The following is a 14652-nucleotide window of genomic DNA, read 5'->3' as shown; positions in this document are numbered from 1 at the left end:
GGATGGGTGCCTTTGAAACTTCTAACATTATTAATACAAGATGAAAGTGATTTTGGAGGGAAATCTGAGTTCAAATATTTTATTCTCAGTCCCCATAACCCACTAGAATAGCACCACAGAGTCAGACAAACCTAGGTCCAAGTGCAGGCTCGACCTCTTACTAGCTGCATGACCTTGGGTTCATTACTTAATCTCGCTAAACCTCAGCATCCACATCTGTCAAAAGGAGAAAAATAGTGCCTACCACAGAGATACGCTGACTAAAAGAGAATGAACATTAAGCAATTAGCACAGAACCTAAAATTTAACTATCATTCTACCTTTGACATCTATCGTACATCTCTCGGGAAGCCTTCTAACCTGATTTGTTTTGTTAAATCACATCTGCCCATTACAACAGGGCCAGTCACAACTAAAAAGCATTACTAACTAAAGTAAGCAAAAACTAAAAAATCTCTATACTTCATATTGCTTAATTAAACATAGAATCAATTTTTAAAATTTATAAAATATATGTAAGGTATAAAAAATCACAATGCCATAAACACCAAAGTATTCATGAAGCAATGTAAGAAAAGGCTGGGCATGGTGACTCATGCCTATAATGCCAGCACTTTGGGAGGCGGGCAAATCACTGGAGCCTAGGAATTCGAGACCAGCCTGGCCAACATGGCAAAACCCATCTCTACTGAATATACAAAACTTAGCCGGGCATGGTGGCACACACCTGTAATCCCAGCTATTTGGGAGGCTGAGACACAAGAATCGCTTGAACCTGGGAGGCAGAGGTTGCAGTGAGCCAAGATCGTGCCACTGCACTCCAGCCTGGGTGACAGAGCAAGACTCCATCTCAAAATAAATAAATAAATAAAAACTAATGTAAGAAAAAGAAACTTCGGCCAGGTGCGGTGGCTCACACCTGTAATCCCAGCCCTTTGGGAGGCCAAGGCAGGTAGGTCACCTGAGGTCAGGAGTTCAAAACCAGCCTGGCCAACATGATGAAACCCCATCTCTACTAAAAATAGAAAAATCAGCCAGGCATGGTGGTGGGCACCTGTAATCCCAGCTACTCAGGAGGTTGAGGCAGGAGAATCACTTGAACCCAGGAAAAGAAGGTTGCAGTGAGCCGAGATCATGCCATTGCACTCCAACCTGGGCAACAAGAGCAAAAAAAACTCCGTCTCAAAAAAAAAAAAAGAAAAAGAAAAAGTACACTACCACTGACTGTGAAATTCCCCTACCCAGTCCTAATCCCTTCCTGTCCCTCAGTGAAACCACTGTTATAACTTTCATATCTATCGTCTTTAAGTTTTACCACATTTCAGTCCCTAGACAGTGTACTAGTTTTGTGTATTTTTAAATTTTATATAAATTAAATTTTACTGGTTACATGATTAGATGATTTTCTTTTCTACTCCACTTTATGTCCCTGAGATTCATACGTATTGAATGTAGCTGTAATTAATTCATTTTTTACTTCTATTTAAATTCATTACATACTAATTTCTCAATTCCTTAAGGGTTAACTGAGAAATTAACTTATCAGAGAGATGTTACTTAAAACTATAAGCTCTTTGTAATGGCCAGATTTGGTATTATGCTTAACAAAATAATTCAGCTAAACAAAATAATCAGAGGCCAGGTGCAGTGAGTGGCTCATGCCTGTAATCTCAGCACTTTGGGAAGCTGAGGTGGGAGGATCACTTGAAGCCAGGAGTTCAAGACAGCCTGGTCAACATGGCAAGACCCCGCCTCTTAAAAAAAAAAAAAAATTAGCCAAGCACAGTGGTGTGCGCCTGTTGTCCTAGCTACTCAGGAGGCTGAGGCGGAGGGGATCTGAGGCTGCCCTGAGCTACGATCACGCCACTACACTTCAGCCTGGGTGACAGAGCAAGGTCGTCTCAAAAATAATAACTAATAATTTTTAAAAATCAGAAACTGATGAAACTAAGATTCTAATTCAAACAATTCCGGGTAACTTCCAAGAGTTAGCACCCTCTACTACCAAGCAGGGCAGTATACTTACAAAAAAACATGACGTAGCAGTGCAGTATACTTACAGAAAAACATGACATATACCTTCAGAAGGAAAAAAAATCTAATTTCATTTGGAAATATGAATACATATTGTATGGGCATTCTTCTTCTCACAGAAGGCTACATTAGAAATTAATAATCTCAATGACTTCTGTTGCCTATTCAACAAATATTATCAAGATTATATACATGCCATGCACTGTTCTTGGTGCCTGGGGTAGAACAGTGACAAGAAAGGTGTAAAGTCTCCTCTCATGGAGCTTACATTCTAATTAGCCAATATCATCACTATCCATAAACATCTGCAAACATTCTGGAGGCAAGCCAAAGAAAAAGGAGAACACAGTGAACTGACGGGAAATAATTCAAAGAGGGTAAGTGTTAACTGAAAGCACTCAAAGGTCAGACAACTATCGATATTTCTCAACTTTAAATAAAATTATATTTAAGGGACAATACCTTTGCCAGGCCAAATCATCCTCTAAAAATATGTTACGGCTGGCTTTCCTACTCCCAACAGGTGTTCGGGGTTCACTTGGATCAAGCACAGACACAGAGCAAGCAGAATCTGAAAGAGCATTCAAGTCTTCCCCAATAGAATTACTGTCTGTGGAATGAGCATAACTTAAGGCTATTTTTCTACAATATGTGCAAGCTCGGAGGTCTCCTAGGAGAAAAAAACAAAAACAAAAACAAGGAAAATGAAGGAAAAGATAGCAGTAACATATTGCTTAACGTAACTTTTTTTAACTCCTTGGGTCAACAGTTCATCTAATAACAGGGAAATCTCTTCAAGTACAGACTCTCAAAAAAAGACATTTTAAAAAGTGAAATAATTTTGTTAGCTCTATTATATATATTTAAGGGCCATTTTGAATTCTGGCACTAAAAATAAAAAGTTAAAAGTTAAAAGAAAAAAAAAGAGCCATCATTATGATAAATTCATCCAGGTGTCCAAACTACCACAAACATTCATAGTGAGTTTAAAATGTAACATACCAGGCCGGACATGGTAGCTCACACCTGTAACCCCAACACTTTGGGAGGCTGAGGTGGCAGATCACCTGAGGTCAGGAGTTCAAGACTAGCCTCGCCAACATGGTAAAACCCCATCTCTACTAAAAATACAAAAATTAGCCGGGCATGGTAACGCATACCTGTAATCCCAGCTACTCAGGAGGGTGAGGCAGGAGAACTGCTTGAACCCGGGAGGCGGAGGTTGCAGTGAGCCAAGACTGTGCCATTGCACTCTAGCCTGGGCAACAAGAACGAAACTCCGTCTCAAAATAAATAAATAAATAAATAAATAAATAAATAAAATAAAATAAAATAAAATAAAACTAAATAAAATGTATATCCCAATGATACTAGAAAATTTTGCTTAAAAGAGTATTTTTTTCCAGGTTGTAAAAGTGAAATAAGGGATCTAGAACAGGCACAGTGGCTCACACCTGTAATCCCAGCACTTTGGGGGGCCAAGGCAGGAGGACTGCTTGAGGGCGGGAGGACTGCTTGAGGGCAGGAGCTCAAGAACAACCTGGCCAACATACCGAGACCCTGTCTCTATACAAATACAAATATATATAAAATAAAATTTTAAAAAAGAAATCTAACAGAGACATGAGTTTCAAGGAATAACATTTTTTAATAGAATAAATAAACCAACACAAATGGAAACAACATATTTTCCACAGGCAAATTAATTAAGGGGGAAAATATTAAGGTCTTTATTGTGAAGCCCTGAAGAGTACCCTCCAAAGAATTTCAAAAGCAAACTAACAGAAAATGGGCTTACATGCAGTATAATATATGAGAGTAAAAACTATAAAAGAATTCTTATAAAAAAAGTTAGGGCCGGGCACGGTGGCTCACGCCTGTAATCCCAGCACTTTGGGAGACTGAGACGGATAAATCACCTGAGGTCAGTAGTCCAAGACCAGCCTGGCCAACATGGTGAAACCCTGTCTCTACTAAAAATACAAAAATTAGCCAGGCATGGCGGCGGGTGCCTGTAATCCCAGCTACTCGGGAGGCTGTAGTGGGAGAATCACTTGAATCTGGGAGGCAGATGTTGCAGTGAGCCGAGACTGTGCCACTGCACTCCAGCCTGGGCAATAAAAGCGAAACTGTCTGGGGGGAAAAAAAAGGATAGAAATGAAATATTCTTGAGAGGACAAACAAGGTTAATATTTCTAAATATGTATTTTTTGAGGGTGCAGTCCTGTCCAAATAGAAGTTTTCATTTCTACCCTATTTTTCTATAACATTGTTTTGAGTGATTCTATAACATCTTAGGTATTAAAAAAGGAGGTAAAATAATTAAACCTTACTAATAACATGTTGTTTTAATAATTCTACCTAAAATTTTCCCACTAATATTAGAAAACTGAAGTGATACAAAATAAAAGACTTCTAAAAGTTAACTGTATTACGTTTTTACCATAATCACTACCAAAATGGCCTTTTACTTTTTCATTTTAAGACTACTATTACATAGTACTCAGTTTTATTAAATTATGCATGTAGGCCACACATGGTGGCACACACCCATAATCCCAACACTTTGGGAGGCCAAGGCAGGCGGACTGCTTGAGCACAGGAGTTTGAGACCAGCCTAGGCTACATGGTGAGACCCCACATCAATAAAAAATACAAAAACTAGCCAGGGCATGGTGGCATGCACCCTGTAGTCCAAGCTACTTGGGAGGCTGAGAGGTGGGAAGATTGCTTGAGCCCAGGAGGCTGAGGCTGCAGTGAGGTGAGCTGTGATCGTGCCACTGCACTCCAGCCTGGGCGACAGAGCAAGACTCGGTCTCCAAAAAAAAACAAAAGAAGTGAAATTACTCCCTGCAGAAAGACTTTCAATTTACTACAACAAAGACTTCATTTGTTTCTTACACTATAAAGGAAATCTCCCTTAACCAGTCAGCTATTAGAACTAAAACTGTCAAATCAATAAACAGAGCCAAGCCTAATCAGAAAAGTTTTCATTTCATGAAGAAATTTCATCAGCAAGAGCCTATTAAGCGCATGCCTATATGGTGTGATGGGAATACAAAGATTGATGAGATACAGCCCTGCCATCAAAAAACTCATAGTCCACTGGAGGCAACACACATATAACCAAAAAGCTGCACGACAGATGCAGATACTATTGCTATTACCATCAATAACAATAGTTTACTGTTCATTGATCCCTTTCCATGTACTAGACATTTTTCTAGGTATTTATATTTATTCAGGGTCACAATGTATAACTGTGCCTAGCATATATTATCCCAGGGGTCCCCAATCCCAGGGCCATGTACTACTCCCCATCCGTAGCCTGTTAGGAATCGAGCCGCACAGCAGGAGGTGAGTGGCGATCAAGCAGCACACAAGCCATACACAAATGGGCATTACCTCCTGAGCTCCACCTCCTGTCAGATCAGCGGTGGCATTAGACTCTTCTAGAAGCGTGAACCCTATGGTGAACTGCGCATGTGAGGGATCTAGATTGCACGTTCCTTACGAGAATCTAATGCCTGATTATCTAAGGTGGAATAGTTTCATCCCAAAACCATCCCCTGTCCCCCACGCCAGTCCATGGAAAAACTGTCTTCCACAAAACCAGTCCCTGGTGCCAAAAAGGTTGGGGACCACTATATTATCCCATTTGTGATTAACCTTATGTGTCAACTTGGCTAGATTAGTTATTTGGTCAAGCTGAGATGCTGTGAAGGTTATTTTTTTTTGGATGTGATTAATATTTACAATCAGCTGACTTTAAGTAAAGCAGATTGTCCTCTAGAATGTGAGTGGGTCTCATCTAATCAGTTGAAGTCCTTAAGGACAAAGACTAAAGTTTTCTGAAGAAAAAGAAATTCTGTCTCAACACTGCAAGACAGAAATCCTGTAGGAGTTTCCAGCCTACTGGCCTGCCCTGAGAATTTCAGACTTGCCAGCCCTCAAAATAACTTGACCAATTGTTAAACACAAAATTCTCTCTATATAAATGTGTGTTTGTGTATCCTACTGGTTCTGTTTCTCTGGAGAACCTTAATACATATTTTGGTACCAACAATGGCTTTAGAGCAACAGAATCTTAAGGGTAAGTTTTCTGAATTGGTTCTTACATTTCTGGAATTGGTTCTCTAAGCTGATTAGATTTAAAGGCACTAATGACTCTATTTCCAGTAGTAAAGAGAACACTGATAGTCCATTGTGTAATGTGGCAACAAAGACATGCAAAATATCACCTATAGATACTCCTAATCAAATATTAATACTTATAAAAGGCAAAGTTCTGAGTGACCAAGTATTTAATATCTTAGAATGGTTTTGTCAAGCTAACAACTATAATGACATGGGCTGGTTCCTCCTAATTGCATTAGACAAAAGTAAAAAAAGAAATGGATTACCTTAGGGATTCAAATTCCCAGCTCAAGAACTGTATAAATTATCTGAAAGTTTCTAGGTCTTCCTTGAAAGAAATCCTTATCTCCTGCAGGTTCAGTGCTAAGATTGTTAAAAATCAAAACAACACTCTCATCCTGCAAGTGGCTGAATTGAAACACAAACTGAATCACCAACCTTGAAGTTTGTCTGCTATTAAAGTGAGGGTGTTGTTGGGAAGGAATGGAAATATATTAGAAGGTCCTGATGAAGCTGGGGATGTTAAACACCAAAATTCTGAGTCTTCTTTGCCAGCAGCAGCAGTCTTTCCACCTCATTTGAGGAGATTAACCTGGCTTTGATCAGACAGTCTGTAATGACCTCCCTGAGTTAGCTGCCTTGCAAGACACTGCTAATTTTACTCAGGATCTACTCCTACTACTCCTCTTTGCTACCAGACCTATAAAGAAACTCAAGCTCAGGTAGGCCCTGAAAGGTGAGATACAAACTGTGACCCATGAGAAGGTGCACTACACTCCAGAAGAACTACATGATTTTTCCAATTTATACAGATAAAAACCAAGGAAATACATGCGGGAATGGATAATGAAGGTATGAGATAACAGTGGAAAGAACATAAAGTTGGATCAAGCTGAATTTACTGACATGGGCCCACTAAGCAGATTCTATATTTATTGTTAACAGCTCAAGGGGTTAAAAGGGTCTCCAACAGTCTGTTTAGATGACTGGCTGAAACACAGACCAAAAGGTGGCTTACACTAAATGGGGTTGAAATGTCAGAAATGCCCTATTATATTATAGAGGAAGGCATCCAAAGGTTAGGGGAGATTGAAATGTTAAAAGTAGTTTTACCATGTAAGACTTGCTGACTCACCCAAGAAGGATATACCTTTCAACCACGACTATGAGAAATAAATTTGTGAGGGGAGGCCCTGCATCCTTAAAGAGCTTTGTGGTTGCTCTTCTTTGCAGATCAGAAATTACAGCAGGAACTACTGCTACTGGGTCAGGAAACCTAAATGCAATGGGGATCACTGGATCCCAGGGTGGCAGGGGCCAACAGGCAGCACTTTAGTCGCCAAAGACAAGGTGGGCATGGTTACTATAATAGACGTCAGAATCAAAGCAATAATCAGAATAGCCTAAGAGATTTATGGCATTGGCTAGTTGATCATAATGTCTCCACAAGTGAAGCAGATGGGCAGTCAACAAAATTCTTACTTGATTTGTATAAGGGAAACAACTCTATATCAAGTAGCTGTAAGTCCAACTTGAATCATGAAAACAGAGTCATATGATCCTTCACTCAATTCCCAGACTTGAGCCATTTACAGATGATACAGAACTCCTTGAATGAAGAGGGGATTGGTCATTCTGAAGAAGAACCCCACTACACTGCCAGAAATGTACACCATTAATCTTTCTACCAGCCATCCCCAAAGAGACCTATGCTTTTACCAAAGCAACCGGACACTAAGGAGAAGGAAATGATCAAATTTTTCAGGGGTTACTAGACACTTACTCTCAACTGACACTAATTCCAGGAGACCCAAAACATCACTCTGGTCTGCCTGTCAGAGTAGGGACTTATAGAGGTCAGGTGATCAGTGAAGCTTTAACTCAGGTCCATCTCACTGTGAGTTTAGTGAGTCCCCAAACTCACTCTATGGTTATTTCCCCAGTTCTAGAACATACAGTTAGAACAGACAACCAGCAGAATCCCTATATTTGTTCGCTGATCCGTATTTTGGTACTTCTGGCCTCCAGAACTATGAGACATACATTTCTGTTGTTCCAAGCCACTCAGCCTGTGGTACTGTGTTATGGCAGCCCTAGGAAGCTAACATACCAACCATATTAACAAGAAAGGTTTTATCCTGAGGGTAATGGGAGCTCTGAAACAGTATTATGCAGGAAAATACCCTGACATGATCAAATTAGCATTTTACAAAGAATGCTGACTAGGATATGAAATATGAATTAGAGGTAGGAAGAAACTAAAGGTAAAAAAAAAAAGTCTTTTAAAAGCTGTAATCTTGGTCACTGTAGCCTTAGATTACAATTTGAAGTCAGGAAATGTGATGCCTCCTGCCTTGTTCTTTTTGCTTAGGATTGTTTTAGCTATTCAGGCTCTTTTTCGGTTCTATATGAATTTTAGAATAGTTTTTTCTAATTCTATGAAAAACGACATTGGTATTTTCATAGGAATAGGCTACAGTAACAAAAACAGCATGGTACTGGTACAACCACAGGTACATAAGCCAATGGAACAGAACAAAGAAACCAGAAATAAAATCACACACTTACAGACATTTGATCTTCAACAAAGTCAACAAAAATGAACAACAGGGAAAGGACTCTCTATTCAATAAATGGCACTGGGATAGCTGGCTAGCCATATGCAGAAGAATAAAACTGGCCCCTATGTTTCACCATATACGAAAATTAATTCAAGATGGATTAAAGATTTAAATGTAAGACCTCAAACTATGAAAGTCCTAGAAGAAAACCTATGAAGCACGATTCTGGACATCAGCCTTGGGAAACAATTTATGACTAAGTCCTCAAAAGCAATTGCAACAAAAACAAAAATTGACATGTGGGACCTAATTAAACTAAAGTGCTTCTGCACGGCAAAAGAAACTATCAACAGAGTAAACAGACAAGCCACAGAATAGGAGAAAATACTTGCAAACTATGCATCTGACAAAGATCTAATATCCAGAATATATAAGAAACGTAATTCAACAAGTAAAAAACAAATGACCCCATTAAAAATTGGGCAAAAGACATGAACAGACACTTCTCAAAAAAAGACCTACAAGTGGCCAACAAACATGAAAAAATGTTCCACATCACTAATCATTAGTGAAATGCAAATCAAAACCACAATAAGATACCGTCTCACACCAGTCAGAATGGCTATTATTAAAAAGCCAAAAAACGAATGCTCGTAAAGCTGCAGAGAAAAGAGAATGCTTATACACTGCTGATGGGAATGTAAGTTAGTTCAGCCATTGTGGAAGACAGTTTGAAGATTTCTCAAAGAGCTTAAAACAGAACTGCTACCATTTGACTCAGGAATCCCACTACTGGGTATATATCCAAAGGAAAATAAATCATTCTATCAAAAAGACACATGTACTCGTATGTTCATTGTAACACTTTTTATAATAGCAAATACAGAATCAACCTGGGTGCCACCAATGGTGAAATGGATAAAGAAAATGTGGTACATATACACCATGGAATACTACACAGCCATAAAAAAAGCAAATTTATGTCCTTTGCAGCAATATGGATGCAGCTGGAGGCCATTATCCTAAGTAAATTAACACAGAACAGAAAACCAAATGCCGCAAGCTCCCACTTACAAGTGGGAGCTAAACACTGAATACATAAGGACATAAAGATGGCAACAACAGACAAGGGGACTACTAGAGCAGGGAGGGAGGAAGAGGAGCAAGGTTTGAAAAACTAACTACTGGATACCATACTCACTACCTGGGTGACAGGATCAGTCATATGCAAAATCTCAGCATCACTAAATATACCCATGTAACAAACATGAATCTAAAATAAAAGTTGAAATTATTACCAAAAAAAAAAAGAAATACAAATAATTTTCAAACAAAAAAGCTGTTGTAAAAGCTAATGGGATTCTGGGTGACAGATAATGGGATTCTGAACTCTGTAGTAGTTTAGGTGGAAAAAAATGAGCAGATAGAAAGATCTTCACAATAACAAAAATAACATGAGAGATGTTAGGAGTTTTCTTTTTCAGGTAATTTCTGCCTGCCTTCCACTCCCAAATCACTGTATAAATCAACACATCATTGTTCAGTTTTTTCTGTTTCAACAAATAACTGAAATTTTCTGTACTGCTGAAATTTGACTATGTTCCTTATGCAAGAATCTGAGTAAGACACAATTCACTGCCAAAGCACAGCGTCATGTAATTACGTCAAGGAAGACCTGTACTTTGTAAAATGAAAACTCTCATAGTGATTTAAATTAGTAATCTACTCTAACGACCTTGTCTAATAAATTTTAATGTTCCTATAGTTTTTTGCTAGCATCTACAATAAATACACTTTTACTCTAGTTATTTATAAGTCTCATCTACTGTATTATTCAATAGGAAAGTTCTTAAAAGCAAAGCTGTGTCTCCCTCACCTTTGTGTCCCCATGTCTTACACATAAAACCCAAAATGAAAATTGGCTTAACACTATCCTGTATTATAAGTGTTTTATAGTTATGACCTTTAAAAATTGTAAACTGGCAATAAAATGCATTTACCTGTATAGCCCATAAATTTTCCAGGGATTTCTTGATTACAGCAACGACTGCAGAAAATCTGCCCACATAGTCGACAATGGTGTCTGCGCCTAAAGGTTGTAAATTTCTCACTACAGTCATAGCACTCTTTACATTGGCTATCTGGCATCCAGTATTGTTTCAGGTCACTATCCTATAACAATAAAAATGTGTGAAGGCTTCTTGAAAATACTGATTATTAATATGCAATGGCAAATGAAATCCTCAAAGGTTTCTTTTGCAGAAAACAAACTAATTCAAAAATTCATATGGGAATACAAAAGGTCAAAATAACCAAGACAATCTTGAAGAAGAACAAATTGAAGGACTTAATATTACCAGCCATCAAGACTTATTCTAATGCTACAATAATTTTAGACAGGGTACTGGTACAAGGATAGAAAAAAATAAAGGCATGGAACAGAAAAAGAGAGCCCTGACACACCCTCACACATATATGGACTTATGGTGGAATTTATAATGCAATCAGTGAAAGATGGTCTTTTCAAAAACAATGGTACTATACCCAACTGGACATCCATGAGGAAAAATGGAAGCCTGACCCCTATACTTGACAGAAATAATAAAGCTTCTTGAAGAAACCATAGGAGAATATCTACTGCCCTGAACTAGATAAACACTTCTTAAACAGAACACAAAAAGCACTAAGGATAATGGGAAAAAAACTGATAAATTAGACTACAATAAAATTAAGAACTTATGTATAAAAATAGGGTGCTCACAGCTGGAGGAAGTGCTAATTAAACTTTCTTTCAGTGGCATTAAGCCATTTTCATTAGGTATGGCATGATCCCCATAAGCGCTTAATAAGTAATCTTCCAAAGCCTCTAGACAGTACCTGGCTTTTCCCCTCCATGATTTCCTTGAGGCGTTTTAATACTGTGCTGAGGCTTCGAAGCTGAACAGCTGTACGAGGGTCATGACCTCCAAAGGTAGGTTCTGCTTTCCTTCTTGTGTCTGAGTTGGATTAAAAAAAAAGCAACCTTGTTAACAGTCCCTAGTATCTATATACAACAAGGTATATATGTGATGGAAACTGCCTCTTATTGTTGGCATATAATTATGTTCTCCCACCCAGTTATATGAATTGAGAGTTAAAACAAGTCTTTATAAGGGTAAGAAGCTACTGAAAGTATTTCTTCTCATGTAAAATGCTGTTTTACAAGCAAGTCAAGGCTGCCTAAGACAAGCATTGTCTGAGACCATTGATGGTTCTCAGGCCTGGAACGGGAACATCACTTAAATGGTCCAAAATTCATTAATGACTTCTTAAGCCCTTTGGTCCAACCTATAATAAATGCGTGCTAGAAATTTAGCAGAAGAAAAAGCAATCAAGGAGGGTTAACTTAGCTTGGTCTCTAAAGTCAAACAGGTAAGCAATAAGACCAAACTGTTCAGTTCTGTCTGTATCTGTAGACCATATATCCAAAGTCTCATGCAGAAGATGATCAGAAAGAAGTTTAATAGCCCAGCCTTCAAAGATTCTGACAGACTTCACAACATCCAGGATGGCAAATTTTGCCATGGTAAAACCTGACCTATGTCCAAGCAAATTAAAACTACCAGAAAATTGCTAAAACTCCAATCCTATCCTTCCCTGTCACTTCCCCAACCCCGCAGCTCCAAATAGGAAAGGATCATTTATACCTGACATAGCAATACTGAAGCCAAATCTATCACTAATAAGCCCAAATTCCAGCCTCGTGGCCAAAATAGGGTATGCCCACCAAAGTTGTCACTTATTATTTCCTTAATTTAGACCAAAATTACAACTGAAGTTTCTGCCTATTTCTGGCAGTTACAAAACCTAAGGATGAAGCAAAGATGTTTTGATAAAAAGGATGAACATCCTATTAGCTTAAACCCATCAACCTGATAACCCATGGCAAAGTAAACTGGAAAATACCCCATTCTGAATCTTCCTCAAACTCACCATTTGCTAGATAGGTGCTGTTTTGGCTGGGTGGGAAAAAAAAGAATTACAAAGAAATGAGAGGTTGGGATCTAAAGTTTACAAAGAATTTCCCAAGATAATGTAATCACTGAAGTAACTATCAAAATTGTACCTATTTTAGAAAACTTTGGCAACTTTTACCTTTCTATAAAGTTGTATCTTAATTTTAGCACATACCTCAGATGTGTTGCTACTGTATTAGAATAACTAAACTTGAGTCTCTAAACAAAAAACAACTCTCCATGATCTACAAATTGAAAAAGGAGACAGATGAAGCTACTGGAAACATAATGGCTGTGCTTCCGTGCATCAGGCAAAAACTTGTGAAATCTCTTGCATTTAGCCAATTAGGAATATAAGAAAGTATTAATAGCATCACCCGCTGAAAAAGGATGAGTGAGACCCTTCTTGGAACCAAGAGAATCACAGATGTTGGCTGAAGATGAAAGAAACCCAGAGAGAAAATCTGGTCTAGCTCTGTGCCCTTAGGCAAATAGCCTTAGCTGCTTCTCTTGCAAAATGAACATTAGAAAATTAAATAACTTTCCTAAGGTCGGAAAGCTAGTAAATTATGGAATTACAGCCCTTTTAATAGGGAAAAGAACTTGACTGGCCAAACAACACCAGGCTTCTGAAGCTCAAATGCCTTCAAGATAGAATCAAATAATCAAGTAGACTTGAGAAAGACAGTAAAGAAACTAGACAGTAAAGGCTCCACCTGGAGATATTAAAGTTCAAGTTGATCATAACACCAATGGCAAGGTTTGGCAGGCTGCCAATTTGTAACTCTTAAAATATTACATTCTAGTCTAACTTGATTTTAGAAATAAAAAAATCCTACACTCAATTCAGCATGGGATTTAGTCAAAAGAGCTCCCTCAACAAAAAGTGTTGTTGTGGGTCAGATTCAAGAGCTAAGGAGAGTTTACTGAGGTTGAAAGTCAAAATAGAGATTATCTGGAATAAAAGGAGAGCTCCTTTCTTTCTCCCTCTCCCACTCCCCATCTTCTGATTCTTCCCTCCAAATGGCTGATGTAACCCTGGCTGAGGCTCACTGCCCTAGAAAACCTGTGCAGGAGATGCAGCCAGCTCTGTGCCAGTCCTCGGGTAGAAACTCTTCTTTTGCTTGGTTTCTCTTTGTTCTGGCTGACCAAGTCTAAACTCACAATAAAATATCCTTCTGCCAACCACCACTACCTGGGGGAAGATCAGCCAGACCAGACGAGATCTGGTGTTCTGGGGCATCTAATTCCCAATGCTGCATCCCTTACCCTCTCATGCCACCTCCCACTTCCTTTGTCACCTTGACTTAGGGCAAACCACTCCACCAAGCTGAAAAATCTGACAGAAATAAAACATAAACCACCTCTCTTTTTCTAATCTCTCAATTCTGACACCAATCCCCAGCCCATACTCATCAGAAGAGCATGAAAATGAAGGAGATGACTGTGTAGTAGACCAGAATGGAAAACAGACAGATGAGAGGAGCTCAGCTTATTCAGCCACACTGACAGTTTGCACCCCAACAAGAACAGAAGGCCAAGAGCAAGTGGCAGCCCAGTAATGGAGTTGACAGAGTTCTGCAGCCAGAGGCATGCATATCACATTTCACTAGCACCCCAAGAACAGATGCAGAATTCATTCACAAAGTGGAAACTAACCTGTGTTCTCCTGGGGATGTTGCAAACTGTTCTCTGCTGAAACCCAAGCAAGTAATTAATCAAAAAATAGTCAAGAGATCTGTGCCTTGCCTAAGTTAAAGTTTAATGAGACGTTTAAGAATTTTTTCAGGTGTCAATAAATTCTTTCACTACCGAGGTAAGAGTTTTATTTACTCTAAACAGTACCTGACTATTCCAAATAGTACCTTACTATTCCAAATAGCAGGAAAGTTAAGTCCTGCTATAAACAACCTAGGAAACACAAT

The 14652-nt window shown here is 38.7% G+C and overlaps 1 protein-coding gene across 29 annotated transcripts in view; it reads right to left on the bottom strand.

The window, feature by feature from the left end:
- The window catches only part of PIKFYVE (phosphoinositide kinase, FYVE-type zinc finger containing), a 91254-nt gene that overhangs the window by 69019 nt on the left and 7583 nt on the right, over window positions 1-14652 (bottom strand). For 13 of the 29 annotated variants that reach the window (XM_063647843.1, XM_063647852.1, XM_063647844.1 and 10 more), the window contains exons 4-7: window positions 14387-14422; window positions 11610-11728; window positions 10733-10904; window positions 2497-2704 (exon numbers count right to left, since the gene is read on the bottom strand). In XM_063647843.1, the coding sequence (XP_063503913.1) occupies window positions 2497-2704; window positions 10733-10904; window positions 11610-11728; window positions 14387-14422 (535 nt within the window). Of the gene's footprint in view, window positions 1-2496; window positions 2705-3194; window positions 3211-10732; window positions 10905-11609; window positions 11729-14386; window positions 14423-14652 lie in introns of those variants that run through there. The other 16 variants (XM_063647854.1, XM_063647855.1, XM_063647857.1 and 13 more) reach the window with 4 other exon arrangements.

The sequence above is a fragment of the Pongo pygmaeus genome, chromosome 11, assembly GCF_028885625.2.
Source record: "Pongo pygmaeus isolate AG05252 chromosome 11, NHGRI_mPonPyg2-v2.0_pri, whole genome shotgun sequence".
NCBI classification, from domain to species: Eukaryota; Metazoa; Chordata; class Mammalia; order Primates; family Hominidae; genus Pongo; species Pongo pygmaeus.
Note: the sequence above shows the minus strand (reverse complement) of the source record. Positions and strands in the feature narration are given on the sequence as shown.